General features: G+C 33.7%; 1 protein-coding gene across 2 annotated transcripts in view; it reads right to left on the bottom strand.

Moving 5' to 3' along the window:
* Positions 1–214: 214 nt before the first annotated feature.
* COPS2 (COP9 signalosome subunit 2) overlaps positions 215–16651 on the bottom strand; it is a 31015-nt gene continuing 14578 nt past the window's right edge. The window contains exons 4-13 of one of the 2 annotated variants that reach the window (XM_007081826.2): positions 14005–14130; positions 11413–11523; positions 11205–11282; positions 8802–8976; positions 7929–8107; positions 7767–7819; positions 5080–5177; positions 3650–3732; positions 3067–3125; positions 215–2179 (exon numbers count right to left, since the gene is read on the bottom strand). In XM_007081826.2, coding sequence (XP_007081888.1) covers positions 2035–2179; positions 3067–3125; positions 3650–3732; positions 5080–5177; positions 7767–7819; positions 7929–8107; positions 8802–8976; positions 11205–11282; positions 11413–11523; positions 14005–14130 — 1107 coding nt within the window. In that variant the 3' untranslated portion in view covers positions 215–2034. The remainder of the gene's footprint in view (positions 2180–3066; positions 3126–3649; positions 3733–5079; positions 5178–7766; positions 7820–7928; positions 8108–8801; positions 8977–11204; positions 11283–11412; positions 11524–14004; positions 14131–16651) is intronic. The other variant, XM_007081827.2, reaches the window with a different exon arrangement.

Raw genomic sequence — 16651 nt, 5'->3', positions numbered from 1 at the left:
TCCATCAACTCAGAGTTAAGCAGGGCCTTTTCCCACAGTTATCACATGCATACATATTTGAATACAGGCACAGAAACTTGTCATTTTTATTTGGGTAACAAAGGGTCTCCAAATTATATTGAAAAATAAGTCCTAATTATCATCACTCCTGTAAAAAAAAATGTAGCACATTTTTCACAAATGATTTATGTAAAAGAGAAGAAAATACACATAATTTTATAATATCTTAAACTTTTTTATTCCCTACCAGAGACATTTGTCTTTCGTTTTCTTTCAATTTTCTACAATTTCCAAGTTGCACCTGTATTTAATACTGCTTTTATCTGCTAAAGACATTAACTGATTGCTTTCCTATATCTAAGGATTATATAGTTTTAGTATAAATATATATCACATATTTTCGTAAAATTTTGACAAAACCGAATAAGCATGCCTTGTTTTAAGTCCATGCTCTTTCCACTGTTTATAAAATCTGATTTAATGATCAAAAATTCTTGGTTGTCATTCCTCAGTTACAACAGTCTTCCTTCTGAACTGCCACTCACTTCTTTTTACATAATAACAAGCAATAGAAAAACCAAAGAAATTATCTTAATCTTAGTTCTTCCTTTTGACACTATAAAATAATGTGATTTTTTTTTTTTTTTAAATGAAACAAATACATCCAAAACTCAATACATTCAAATGAGCTGCGTCTCCTTTAAGGTGGTCACCTTGGAAGGCCACAGTTCATTATCCTAACTATGCTACCACTGCTCAAAATACCTTTAAAACTCTTTTGGGATCGCCTTCAAAGCCAGTTACATACTTTCTACTATTTCCTCAAAGAGATTAATTTTTGGAAACTGTCCAAAGTCATTTGGTGCCAAATGATGGTAACTATAAAAAAAAAAAAAAAAAATTAAAAAAAAAAATCAAGCTTAATACTTTTTGTTTTCTTAAACACTGTGCATCACAAAGTTAACAGTGTGTATGACTTAAATTAGCTCTGAATACAATTCTAAAAGAGCAAAACCCATGAGGTTTTGGGCAATGGTAGACTGCTGGAATTAGGAAATAATTTTCCAGCATGATCACTATACAGGGTAACATTCATTTAGCTGTCTATGTTCTGGCATATTTGTTTAAAGTGAACATTCTGAGAGTTAGAATTTTAAAAAGGAATATCATTCTTAGAAAAAAAAAAGAATTTTATTTCTTTAAAGCATCACTGTCAAAGTAAGTACTATGCAAGTGTTTTGTTAGAAACTAGTTCTTAACTTTATCAATAAAGACTACTTTAAAAAGCTTGAAAGCAAATAACCGACTTACTTGCTCCCAGGCTTTTAAAAATCATTAACTGAAGATTAAATAATTTGAAATTTCTAAGGTACTAAAAAGCAAAACAAAAACCCCAAATGTAATAAAAACACGTCAAGAACCAAACTACAATTTCTGAGCTGCACTGTTTATTTTGCTGCTTGAAACCTAAGTGACAGTATGCCACCATAATTATGGGGTTTCATCTAAACCTTTACTACACTGCAGGTACAGAAATATACGGACACATTTTTGGAGAATTGACATTTTGCAAAATGCAGCAAACATTTTAATTTATACATGAGAAAAGGAAGTGTTCAAAAGGGTATGCATTTCAAGTTATTGCAGGTTATTTTGTGAGAGAATTTCTGCAGGTAAAACATGTTTAAATTTAACCAACAGTAACATGTCAGTGTATTTAAAATCATGACAAAAATCTTCTCTCTGGTCATGTTGCCCATGACAAATTACTATGATGTTGTATGTTTAGGGCAAGATGTCAATACAGCATAAATCCCATGGCATTTTGGTTTTCTTCTGGAGATTAAAGCTGTTTTTCTTGGGATAAATGCAGCAGCAAAACACAAACCAGTTGATCAAAAAAAGCACTTCTGCCATAACTCCAATAATTTTCAGGACACATCAACCGACAGTAGTTTTGCCATTCCCAGTTCTTTTAAGGATTACATCTCTGCACTGTTGCATTAAGTACGTCTGTTAAAAGCTTGTTCTCTGTTAAGCCAGTTTACTGACTACAGCCTGGTTGAGAGAATTTAGCTGGTTGGTCCATTTATCTAGTGCAGTATACCGGGCACCGCCCCTCTTCTGATGATCCAATTCAAGGAGTTGGTTGACTTGATCAATTCGGCCATGAATAGTGCTAGAAATAAATACATAAAAGAAGACATGTCTACAAACCGTTTTCACTAAGTGTATCTTTTGGACTGTTTCATAAAGTATTTATAATATCAATAAACGTAAAAGAAAAAACTGCTGCCTACATTAAATGACTGAATTCAGGATTAGTTATACTATTTGTTACCTTATTAAAATTCTAGACAGAAAGTAGATTTCAGCTACCTTTCATCAGTTACATTAAAAAAACGAATAGGCAGAGACTTACTGATTAATCAATAGCAAATGTAACTTGTAAAGCTTTAAATTACCATACTGCTTTTAAGAAAAATATAATTTCAAAACAATTACATACCACACCTACTTTAAAAACATAAAAAAATACTATTCATTAAAAAATGCTCTAGCTGTATATGGATCATGTGCTGAATGAGAAATCTTTTTCTTTTCTTTTAGATGTTTGAGAGAAAGAAAGAGAGAGAGAGAGAGAGAGAGAGCGCACGCACGCACGAGTGCGTGCACATGTGCAGGGGAGGGGCAGGGAGAGAGGGAGAAAGAAACCTAAGCAGGCTTGGTGTTGTCAGTGCAGAGCCCGATGCAGGGCTTGAACTCACAAACTGTGAGCATGAGTGTGGCCGAAATCAAAAGTCAGATGCTCAACTGACTGAGCCACCCAGGTGCACCTGAGAAATCTTTCTGAAAACATTTATAGCTTTTTCAGAGATCAAGGGCTTAATATGCTCATTCATTTACAAAAAACCACCATGCATACCTATGTATCTGTTTTAACAAAAAATAATAGCCAGAGGGTGCTTTTCATGAAAACTCAAGAATTTCATTGCTACCTTTGCTCCCATTATTCAAATGTTATGGTCCTAAACATTTTGTGACAAGAAATAGCCAAGTACTTACTTATCCAGTATGCACTGCACCAGCAAGCTCTCCACATCAGCTACATCTATGTTTAACTCCTAAGAAAAAAGACTCATTATAATTCTACTAATTAACTTCTTTAAAGACTTCATGATAATAATTATTTTGATTTTAAATTAACTCCCACCACTTAAAAAGGAGATTTAGTGAAAAGAAAATGTAAAACAAATTCCATTATCACTTCAAAATATTTCTGAGAAAATAGGTCTGATAAAATTTAACTCTGTAATTTTTCAAGTATATTCCTACCACAATTTTATTGTGGTTGGGTTAACACTACATCAGTCATATACTTTAGCCACTACTCTGTCTTCTACAATGTTCTCTGAGGCTGAAGAAATCTTTAAAAATAACTGTAATGATTCCTTATTTCTCTTTACTGTTAACTCAATTTATGCCAATACAGAAAAATTTATATTAAAAGGAAAGCCCTTAAGTTATGCTGTATTTTAAAAATGTACTATTACAAAATGTTACTAAGAATCATTTTTTAAATGGAAGATAGGTACACTGCATTTATAAACTAAAAATTATAAATATTAAGATTCATGAATATAAGTACCTTAGAAATAAAAGGAATATGTATTCTTGTGTAAGGCTTAATTAATTTTATGAGCACTTGTGTTCTGATGTTTCGCAAAAGCTCTGAAAGAAAAGACAAAAATGAAAATAATAAACTTGTATTTAATAGTCTGTATGTATATCTTCATGAAACATTATGCACTTCTAAATCACATTAATTAACTATATCATTTATCTTCTCAAAATACGTCTTTCTGCCTGACAAGAACATAAGGTATTTGGGTTTTTTTGTTTTCTTTTAAGTAAGTTCTATGCCCAATACCGGGCTCAAACTCATCACCCTGAGATCAAGAGCAACATGCTCTACCGAATGAGCCAGCCAGGCACACCAGACATAAGGTATTTGGATCTAAAAATATTTGGATCCAATAAATGCACAATAAGATTAGAGACTACTTTCCCTGTTTTTTCTCATTCCCACCTCCCCGATTTTGTTTATGTTGTGATGCTATCTAAAATATTCTCTTGCCTTCTAATACTCCACACTGCTCATCATTTCCTCTATAGTGAACATATTTTTCAAGAAGCTCTGATTCATGCCAGCCAAGTCCTTTATTTTATGCTCTCTCAAAATCTACGGTATTATATTTTATAAAATGATCTTCTCCAGTTTCTTCACAGACAAGTGTCTTTAAAAAACAAACAGACTGGAGTTCATGCACAAGGCTTCTAAACTTTTCTATATCCACCGAGTGTAGTATCATTCTAGCTTCATACAAGAACTTTTAAAATTCTGTCCGAATGAAAGAGAAAGGAAGGTGGGGAAAAGAGAACATTACTTCCAAAGTATTCTTCGGATTTTCCTGATGCATCTGGAATTTAAGTATTTGAATGAGTTGTTCCAAATGGTCATTTAAAAACCCTCAAATAGCTCCAAAACAGGTGGAAACACTGGAGGTACAAAAGAGGCCCCAGAACAAGGAATGATTTTTGTCTTTGTTAATCCAACAGAAAAAAAAATCTCATACACTTACTTGTACAATATTAGCCTACCCTTCAAAGTAAATGCATCAAGGCCATCAACCATAGAGGACTATGTTTAAAAGCTTTTGTTACTTGTTGAAAACAAATCCTAAGAATTAACTTTGATACTGATACTAAGTATCAGTAATAAACATGCAATAATATCTAAATTAGAATAAAAAGATAAAAGGGACAGCCACCTTAAGTGAAATGGACATCACATGAGAACTTGATTATGTTATTCAATAGCATGAAACTGGTGAATGATTTCTTTTAAATAGCTTTATAATTTTAAATAATATCCTATTCTATGACAGCATTTAGAAGCATTTCTATACTTGACAATACATAGAAGAAAACTGGTTTGATTCCATGCCTTTCCATTAAGAAGTCCTGTTTGACAGTGGCACAGAAGGTAACTGAATTCACTTAGCAGAAAGAATATACCTTCAATGTGTTCCCTAATGAAAGGATCATCCATAATGTTGCTGTGATTTGTTTTCAGAATCTTCTCAAATTCAGTGATGTCATTATTCTGATAGGCACTAACAGAAAAAGAAAGGTATAAATCTTGTCAAACATGAGGAAGTCATGTATTAAATCATATTATCCAAAGAGCCTGCTTCTTGATTTTTATATGCAAAAATCTAAATTACGTTACAGTTTCTGCCATAGAAATCAGAGTTACACACACATCCTTCTGCAAACAAAATGAATTTCTTTTTTAACGCTTTTGGTTTTATAAAAGAAAGATTAAATAAACCTTTTAGGGTCATATACTATATTTATATATAGTTCATTAAAGTCTTTTCAAAATCTTAGCACTGTTAAAAACCGACAAGTTTAATAATTGTTTAATGCTTGATACTTTCAAATTAAATTGTGCATTTAGCATTTAATCCCTAAGAAACCAGGTCAGCATACAACGGTATGGAGGAGTCCGATCTTGTCTTTGAAATAAGACAGTATATCCTCTCTGAAGATTATTCAGAAATGCAGCTTCCTAATTTTTATCTTCTAGAAAGCTACCAGCAACTGCTAAAACTTCGCAAAGGGAACATGTGATTCTTAATTTTCTCTAGCCTTAAAGTTCCACTGAGTTATACAGCAGAAACGTCAGCGGCAGGTAATTAGCACCAAATGGGACACGCACACTAAAGAAGAGTGATGGACCCTGCTGCAGAAGGCCAAAGGCTGATTTATGTTCATAATTCTCTGAGGTGTCTAGCATCTACTCTTAAATTAATTCTGTAGGGCACTACGGGGATTGCTAAAGGTGCTGAGAAGGAAGAAGCCAACCTTCTGGATATGGCACCACTGTCTGCTTTATATGTAAGACATATCATCAGCCATTCTGCACGCCCTCTGCTGTGCTTCCATCTGGTGGGTCGCAATGTAACTTCATGTAAGGGGCAGGTGACTCAAGTGCTTCAACAGGAATTATTTTCCTCTAGTCTGCTGGCAACTGACTAGGAAGATAAAATTAGGAAGCATTACTTTCTCACCTACCCCAAATACATTATTGTAATATGCTATAGGAGGATATATTCAAGTTGTGAAACACTTGCACATGTGCATATTTTAACCAAGAGACATTGTTCCATTGTTTAAGTGACTTAAAAAAAAATCTTATACAAAGTGTGGGACACACCACAGGCCACTTGTTTGGGTCAAAATTTTCCATTAAAATAAGTTTTTGAGTTCCAATATAGACGTTATATTAATACAGAGGAATATGTTGTATGATATAGTAAACATAAATATTGCTTATTTTTTAAAGGTCTGATAATTAAGACCTTTAATCCATTTAAATGTATTTAATCAATTTAATTTAGATGAAATATTAACGTCTAGGGCAAAACTCTTCCTCAATATTTCTTTAAGGGTTTTAAAAGCTTAAACTGTTGTTTAGCAACTTAAAAACATTTTTCTGAAGTATTATGAAGTGAATCTCTAACCAAATCATGTTGATGGAATAAACCATCTGAAATAAAGATGGAGAAATCTCCTTTCATAACTAATATCAACTTAATTCAACAAATATGTATTAAAATAGACTAAATAAACAATAAAAAATAAATTTATTTTTTGATGTTGCAATTTAGAGTTCTTATCTCCTAACTATTCCTAGTCCCCTTAAAAGAAAAATAAAATCATTCTTATTTTTTATCGTTAAAATTAAAGTTTCTTTAAATAAACCTGGTAATTTATAAAACTCATAGCCAAACAAAGTAAATGGGGACATTTTACATAGGAACTTAGACAATATCATGTAATAAGCTATTTTCTCCAAGTATATAAAATTTATATATGGGTGACTCATAATTTATAGTCTAACAGTACTTTTAAATCAAAAAAGACTATTGAAAGAGTATCTGATCACTTAAGTTATCCACATACATATGCAAAAAAGCCCACCCTACCCTACATCCTAATCATAATCTTCCTGCTTTGGTAAACTCAGTTGCACAATCTAAACAAAAGACTTGATGAAACCTAGGCTCCATGTATTCCCAGCCCAGAGGAAAATTTTTCTTGTTCACCGATTTCTTTTGCAAAAGTAGGCCTTCTTTTCTAGGCTTTTTGCTTTGTTTCATCTTTTATAATTTTATTTAATATTAATTGATCATAGCAGGTTTTTCAGTTGCTACCCACCATAGAAGTCGTCAAAAAATCCTTGGATTTCTTATCAACATAACTCTCTGCTCCTCATCTCAGAAAATTACCTGAGGTAAACTTTTTAGATGATTTTTTTTTACCTTGTCAATTGAGAAAATATGTGAGTAAAGACATGGTCTTGCTGAAAATTTCTGACTTATGTGGACCAATTCATAATTTCACTTTGGATTAAGGCAGGCTGAAACAGCAAACACTGAAATTGTTTTAAAATAGCTATAATCAGTTTTGTACTGAAAACAGCATACACACAAAGCATGTAGGTAACAGGGGGGAAAAAGCAGCCAATACTATACTTCATAAAATCTTATGACTAACAGAAACTGAATAAATGACTTTAAGAGATAAAAATTTCACAAACTTTGGAATATTAACTGAATTCTCAAAATATCTCTTCCACTTTCCCCTCTATTCACCGATTTAAGGAAATTTACCTTAACTGAGAGATATAATCTTACCTTACTAAATTTGTCATTGCTAGAATTTCTGGATCATTTTTGTACGGTTTGGCCTAAGCAGTTAAAAAAAACAAAACAAAAAACAATTAACACAAAGAAAGATTAACATTTACTTCCACAAAAGATAGCTGACAGAAATGAATATTTAGAGCACACACATACCTCCTGTGAGTCAAATGGATTTATTCCTGACTTCATTAGCATATTTGCTAACACCAAATATTTTAAGCAAGTGGTTCGTCTTGGACTTCCCGATTCATCATAATTCTTAAAGGCTTCAAAAAAATCAGTGTGTGCCTTTTCAAATTCACCTTCTCTCAAGTGCATTTTACCACCACATTCTGCAAATAAAATAGGATAAAAGAGGGCATTTTCAGTTCTGTAGTAAGACTGAATACTTGATAAAAATCACATGAAAACTGTGATAGTGGCCTTCCAGTCTTTTAATTCTATACTGGCCCCAGGATGCTTTCTAAAAAGCAAGCTCTTCATTAAACATCAAACAAGCATTTGCAAATCTTTATTCTCAGTTGAGGCAGAAGGTAATTTTATATACATCATTACAATTCAAGAATAGGACTTCTTTAAATTTTTTTTTTTTTAATATTTATTCATTTTTTTGAGAGACAGAGAGAGACAGAGCATGTGTGGGGGAGGGGCGGAGAGAGGAGACACAGAATCTGAAGCAGGCTCCAGGCTCTGAACCGACAGCACAGAGCCCGACACGGGGCTCGAACTCACAAACTGTGAGATCATGACCTGAGCCAAAGTCAGATGCCCAACTGACTGAGCCACCTAGGTGCCCATCAAGAATAGGACTTCTAATGGTAAATTTTCTGTTAGTAATATTTCACTAATGTAAAATCTTAAAAGACAAAATTTCATCCTAATTTCTTTCTAAGACTAGATCATTTCAATGATTTTACTACTTCGCCAATTATTTTCACTATAACACGAACAACCTTCCTAGTCATTCAGTCATATACAATGACAACTTCCTGGGACACTGCCCACCCTTCTCCAAACAAAACTTGCCTCTGATGACTCCCATGATCAGTGGATGAGGGATGGCAGACTTGATGTGAAGTGACTGTTCATAGAGTGCTTTCAGTTTTTTGTTATTCTTCTGTGCCGTGTACATTTGAATTTCCAAAGCGTATATTTCTAATAACTGTGTACCTTTTTTCAGGTCATCTTCTCCATCATCAGTCTAGGAAAGCAAATAATGAACTTTAGTCAAAATAGAATTCACAATCTAGACATTTTTATTTGAGTTAGCCTGGGATCCTTACATTTATAATATGAATTTTGTGTGAAAATGCACTACAACGTTTGAGATCTAGAACACCAAGAACACTAACTTGAATAGCCAAAAAGGAAAGCACACATCTTTTGGATTTTCTAGTCATTCAATAAGGAGTAAGTAACCAGAAGTAATTTTTTAATGTATAAAATGTTATAATGTTTGTTTCCATCTAGGAGGTTCTTTATGGTCTTCCCCAAATCGTCACAATTTTATATTCTGTGATTTTATCACAAAGCACTTTCAAGTGCCTTCCTGGTATCAGGCACTGGGTCTGCCTTGGAGAAATGTAAAGTTACATAAGCCAGAGTTCCTAGCCCCGCAAAGTTTACAGGCTAGAAGATTACTCTGTCAACAGATAAATTACAATATAAATGACTCTAGTTGAAGCATGAGCCAAGTGCCCAGAAGAATGGAAGAGAAAAGCACTAACTCTGCTGAGGGATGTCAGAGGAATACAAAGGTTCAACTTTGAAAAATGACCAAAAGCCCACAAAATGCAGGCCATGAAAAATAGCATATGGGCAATAGTCAGATAATCATAAATATCAAGCACTGACATACACAAAGCCAAAATTTATTATTTATTTGCTCTTCCAACTTAATTCTGTTTATTCACTAATGAATCACAGCCAGAGTAAAATACATGATATGTAAGACACAATTTGTACATCTAGGTTATCATAGGGGCATCTGCACAGCTAAGTTAGTCAGTCAAGTGTACACTCCTGATTTTGGCTCAGGTCTCACAGTTTGTGGGATCGAACCCCACATCGTGCTGTCAGCATAGAGCCTGCATGGGATTCTCTCTCCATGTCTCTCTGCCCCTCCCCTGCTTGCATGCTCTCTCAAAATAAGTGGGAAAAAAAAAACCCCACAGATTAGCATACATCTCTGCTATATTATAATGTTATTTACAATCGGATAGAAGATCCTTTTCCATTCAGAAACGGCTTCTCTATCATTTCCACTTCACATGGAATTGAACTCACAGTTTACGCATCAGACTAAACTTTCTCAAGAATGTGTACATAAGAAACCGATCATAAATAACTAATCTGTTTTATGAAGCAAAACTACTATGAAATAAAAGCACTTTCTTTTTTAAAATAACCTAAAAATATTAATGAAAATACATGCAGGTGATTAATTTAGAACACTTTCTTGACCAACTTTGCTCCCATGCACAGAAATAACGTATATAATTAAAATAATAGTACAAGGCACTGGAAGATCTTAAAAATATTTAAAACAGTATTTTCACACAATCTTTAAACTAATTATCAAATAGCTTTTGATCAAGACAAAAAAGAAAACACAAATTATAGCTATAGTTAAAAAGTTATAGAAGTGCCCTGTTCAGATCATGTGGCTATTCAAATTTAAATTGAGCAAAATCAAAAACTCAGCCACATTTAACTGCCTGATGACATGTAGCTGACGCTATTATATTGGACAGTACAGAAACAGAATGTTTCTAGCATCATAGGAAGTTCTAAAGGAGAGTTTTTACAAAAGACTCATATATTATAAACTTGAATATAAAATCTTTATTATATATGTCTTTAATATTTTTTTCTAATTTTCACAGGGTCTATCTTATTCTTAGTAAATATTAATGACTAGAGTATTTTTTTATTGATATCTGTTGTCTCAGTCCACAAAAATAATGGCTGAAATTAGGATTAAAACAGCAAGAAATTTAATATTCAGAAAAAATGAGCTTTTTAGGGGCACCTGGCTAGCTTGGTCAGCTGAGCATCCAATTCTTTATTTTGGCTCAGGTCATGATCTCATGGCTGTGAGACTGAGTCCCTCGTTGGGCTCCATGCTGAGTGTGGAGCCAGCTTGGGATTCTCTCTCTCTTCCTCTCTCTCTCTCTCTCTCTCTCTCTCTTTCTTTCTTTCTCTTTCTCCCCCTTCTTCTGCCCCATCCCAGCTCATGCACACACGCTCTCTCTCTCTCAAAATAAATAAGAAATTCTTTTTTTAATGAGCCTTTTCGTATCTTATTTACCAAATTTTATTTTTGGGATGATGTTTGAACAAAAATGTCCCTAAACCAATGTTTCAAATACAATTTTTTAATGCTTTTTTATTATAAAGAAATATTAAGAAAAAGTAAGAGAATGCTACCTGGCAGGACTGATGTAACTGGCGTAAAATTTTTTGAAGCTTTCCATATTCTTCTCGTTCTAAATATAATTTTCCAAGCTGTAAAAGAACATACTTATTGAAATTAAAAGATTTCAAAAGAAAAAGGTATGAATCTTTAGGAGAGTTTATTAAGGATACCCTCCCACTCTTCAAAAAAAAAAAAAAATGTAAGTACTGTAATTGTTACCTTTGTGTTTGTCTTAAACCACAGTCTATCATTCTTAGCATCTTTCAAAGCTTCCAGTGTTGTTTCATAGAATTCCTGCAGTAAATCCATCTGACATAAAAAATCAGAATTCTATAATTGTAAACAGCAAATTTGTACCTGTTAATAAAGTTAATTTGAGCAAACTAAAAGTGCATCTTTGAACTTTAATAATACATAAGATACACTATCTGTTTCTGAATGTCTGTGACATCCTACTATTTAACAAAACCTTAGCAAAATAGAGACCAAATTTGTAAAAAGTGCCAAGATCTGTTTTTAATGTTTTTGAAAAATAAAACCCAGAAAATATCTAATGCTCTAATAGTGTAGGTTTGTCCTTTCCAATCTAATAACTCATTTTATATTGATGGAAGTGAATGGCATGCACACTGAACTACTTGTACTATTGTTAATAGTGTGTATCTTATTCACTAAACTCTCATTTGTTACCTACCACGTGGCAAACATTAGGCAAGTAGCTACAGAAACAAAGAAAAGTAAGATCCCTTCAAAAATTCTTCTATAAATGTAACCTATCAAGTAACTCAACTACACAACTCTTAGGTTACTGGTAAAGTGCTGGGGTTGGGTAGAGGGGAAAATCTAGCACAATTTGAGCTATGTCTAAACACCATCAATTCACAAGTCTGAGTGTGACATTTTTTGATGGAACTTACCCTTTGTTTTGCATTACAATAAGCTCCCCCACCCACCCTCCTCTCCACACACTGGGCTCTGCCTTTGTTTGAATATCTGATTCTCTAGATCTCTACTTAATAGGATCAAGAGGTAAGAGGGCCACGAGGACAGGAAAATTTAATACTTTCAGAAAAGGCTGCCTATTTATTCACGACTGCTGATGGCATACTGAATAAGCTGAGTATCCCCCACCCAATACCTATTCGTACTTTCAAAAGACAAAAAGCTTACATATAGTAGCATGAGGCAACACACAATCTTAAAGTTTTAAAATTAATCCCCCCCACTAACATCTGGCATAACATTTATAGTGTACCAAAAATGTTTTGAGGAGACTTGGTTTTAAAACCCAAAAAATATTTTCTCACTTAAGAAAATCCCTTTGATATGTAACAACTCTAGAATTAGTGGCACTAAGTGCTAATGTTTTAATAAAACATATACAGTTGACCCTTGAACAACATGGGTTTGAACTGCACGAGTCCACTTATATACGGATTTTTTTGATACAGTACCCATAAATGTACAGTACCATAAATGTATCTTCTCTTCCTTATAATTTTCTCCATAACATTTTTTTCCTCTAGTTTACTTTATTGTAAGAATATACCATATACATAACATACAAAGTATGTTAATCAACTTTATGTTACAGGTAAAGCTTCTGGTCAACAGCAGGCTATCAGTAGTTAAGTTTTGGGTTTTTTTTGTTTTTTTTTTTGTTTTTTTTAGTATTTATTTATTTTGGGGAGACAGAATGCAAGCAGGGGAGGGGCAGAGAGAGAAGGAGACACAGAATCTGAAGCAGACTCCAGGCTCAGAGCTATGAGCACAGAGCCTGACACGGGGCTCGAACCCACGAAGCATGGGATCAGGACCCGAGATGAAGTCAGATGCCCAACCAACTGAGCCACCCCAGTAGTTAAGTTTTTGAGGAGTAAGTTATATGCAGATTTTGAACTGTGAGGTAGGAGGGACAAGGGGTTGGCATCCTAGCCCCCATGTTGTTCAAGGGTCAATTTTAAGTTTATTTTTCTCTATTTCCATTACATATATTTTAGATATAAAGCATAAAAGTAATAAACTACCTCAAGAAATAAAAATGACATCGAGTAGAAAAGAATCAAAGAGATTCTGAGATGAACATTTTTTATTATGAACACAAAAAATATCAAATGTTTTAAGAAATCCTAAATGACAGAGAATACTTCTTGTGCTAAAATACCATGGTTTAAGAAAGCTGAAACTTAGGACTATGTTGCTTAAAAGAATATGAACAAACAATCCAATTAAAAATTCCCTTAGCAATACAATAACATCATCATTGCTTTTCTTAATAACCAAAATCTAGAATAGCAAAAGCACTATCATTCCCAAGGTCCACTGTAGTTTCTTCATCATTAACTGTTCCTTTTGTCCTCCATCATCCACCCATTCTTTATAAAAGAATTTACTAAACACCTAATGGCAATGCCAAGTACTAATATGAGTACAGGGTATCCCTTCAAGGATGTGTAGTTAATCAAATCTACACAAATCTAACTGAGGTGGTGATGGAGTTTGTTGAAACAAACTATAATAGTAACTGTATGGGAGTTTAAGTCTACAAAAGTTGTGTGCAGATTATGTTGGTATCTCAAGATATTATTTGAAGAGATTAAGCTACTTATTACCTTTTAATATTGCATAATTAGTACTATAAGAAAACAATATAGAGTACATTATTTCTAAAGCACTTTACTGACTGGCAAAACTGCTTAACTAGAACCTCTAGATCTTATTAAAAAAAAAAAAAAAAAAAAAAAAGAACAAAGACTTTAGTATAAATAACAACACATTGATAAGTACTAAAAGGAACAACCAGAATCTAACCTGTTTAGAAGTAGAGATATAATCAAGAATAGAATTAATGGATTTTTCAGAATAATTTCTTGTGACTGCACTCCGAATATAGGTCAATAGTTGTTTATATCTGTTCATCATTTCTGGAAAGTTTGTCTATGAGGGAAGAAAAATGCATTATTAGATATGTATTTATGCACGAAAATTTCTATACAATTAAGATTATAGTACATATTACTACATAATTGAAAAATAAGGTTTTACGATAAAGTATGTATGACAGAAACGCTATAAACATTTTAGCTTAAATTTGAAATTTCTAAATCACTGGGACACATGAACCAAATTTATGAAGTTAGCCTATGAAAGACTACAATTTACAAATTTTCAAAATTTCAGATATGTTCTCATTGTACATTTATTGAAATCATAAGAACTACTACAATATTCACAAACCAAAAAATACAAATAAATCCAACTTTTCAAATGCCTTGGGTCTCAACTACACAGATATCAGCTATATCCTCTTCTGAAGATTTACCCCTTGATGAGAAAGTTCTCCAACAACAGTGGTATGTTTCTTTTCTCCATTCATTATTGGTTGGTTCAACAGTAAAATGTGAGGTGAAGGAAACTTTTCAAGCCCAGGTACTCATCCCACTATTGAGAAAAGTCCTCCCACCCAAGGCTCTACTCAATAGCAGATATAGCTAATGTTGCTATTCCTTGCAGGACTATTTGCACTACTGTGGTTATTCCAAGAAAACATGAGAGATTAGAGGAAATAAGGAATTACCCCTGAAATTTCAATCACTTAAGTATTTTGGCGAATGGCCTATCATCCCTCAAAGTACACCATGGAAGGGGCGCCTGGGTGGCTCAGTTGGTTGGGCATTTGACTTTGGCTCAGGTCATGATCTCACACTCGGTGAGTTCGAGCCCCGCATCAGGCTCTGTGCTGACAGCTCGGACCCTGCAGCCTGCTTTGGATTCTGGATTCTGTATCTCCCTCTCTCTGCACCTCCCCTGCTCACTCTCTCTGTCTCTCAAAAATAAACAAACATTAAAAAAAAAAAAGTATACCATGGAAGTCCATTTATGAGTCTAATCTAATAACCTGAATCCACAGTCCTGACAATCTCCAACTGCTATTAATCCCTCTTTTTACTGGGTTCTACTCCACTTTTAATCAGGGAGGTAGGACACTGGCAGATACAGTGTTTTTCTTGATTAACGACCACATGTGTTTATTAGGATGAAAAATGATAATGTAATTTTTCTGCTTATGACTATGTCCTGCCCTGGGATACAGCATGAGGGACAAAAAAAACATGAGAAGACTCCCTGAAACCTAAGTAAGAATGGAATTACAAAAAAGAAAACAGTAGTTGGGGTGGGGGGAAAAATGGACAGAACAAGGGAAAAACCTTAGTTATATATACATGTAGTTATATATATATATAAATCAAACCACTTGTATTTCCAAATATGTCAGTACCATGTGAGGGTAAATAATAGGTAATATCCTAGTAATGTTAAAACCCAAGTTACAGAACATATCTTATGGTGAAAGGCAAATTAGAAATAGGATTTTAGCAGAAAGTTCGTTTTTAATTCATTTCTTTATACTCTAATAACTTTAAAGCTCATTTTTCAATAATTCTGTTACTGTAATTAAAGACTACAGGAAGATCAGGTAAATTGCAGCAGTTAACACAGAGCAGTTGAAAACAAAACCCTTCTAACTTTTTATTGCTCAAAACCTTCACACGGCAACATGGGTCCTATTCTGAATCCAACTAGAAACTGAGGGGCGGAAGCTCAAACTACTCTTATAAAACACAACTTATTCACAGATGTTGTTTGAGCAAATAAAAGATAGAGAAGGAAGGCAGGGAAAAATAACACAAAATACAAATAATCCTTTCCCTTACTTGCTTACCATCTTGGCTCAAGGTAAAATGGTAAGATCAAGTTTTATGGGTAGCATATATTTAAATGGGCTCAAACACTAAACTACTGCTAGTATGTTAAGAAAGTCGATTTCTATAGGGTCTATTGTATTATTTCAAATCATAGAATCTTTAAAAAAATTTTTTTTTAATGTTTATTTTTGATAGAGAGAGAGTGAGTGAAAGCAGGGAAGGGGCAGAGAGAGAGAGGGAGACACAAAATCTGAAGCAGGCTCCAGGCTCTGAGCTGTCAGCAGAGAGCCCAACGCAGAGCTCAATCTCACGAGCTGTGAGATCATGACCTGAGCCAAAGTCAGACACTTATCCAACTGAGCCACCCGGGGGCCCCTCAAATCGTAGAATCTTAAGAGTTGAACAATGAGGTTCTAATGTCACTAAAATTACTTAATCAAAATCTCTATCCCTTGAGACACCTGATGCTTCTCCCATATCTAAGCTATTGATTTAAATATAGTATGTATTTGTGTTTAATATTTTCACAAATAATAAATGGAAAGAAAGCACAAGGGCTTTGTGCAACATATTCTTTGGGTAAACGCAAGACAGACATTTTCCTTTTTTAATGATACTTAAAAGCAATTGACAACATACTTATTACTGTTTAAAATGTTTTGAATAGTCTTGATATTTTGGGGGGTGAAGAATGAGCTAAAATATTTTGTGGATAGTTTTTGTAAATGTCATGGAGGGCTTCTATTACTAAA

The sequence above is a fragment of the Panthera tigris genome, chromosome B3 (assembly GCF_018350195.1).
Source record: "Panthera tigris isolate Pti1 chromosome B3, P.tigris_Pti1_mat1.1, whole genome shotgun sequence".
NCBI lineage: Eukaryota > Metazoa > Chordata > Mammalia > Carnivora > Felidae > Panthera > Panthera tigris.
This window is presented reverse-complemented; position numbering and strand designations above follow the sequence as displayed.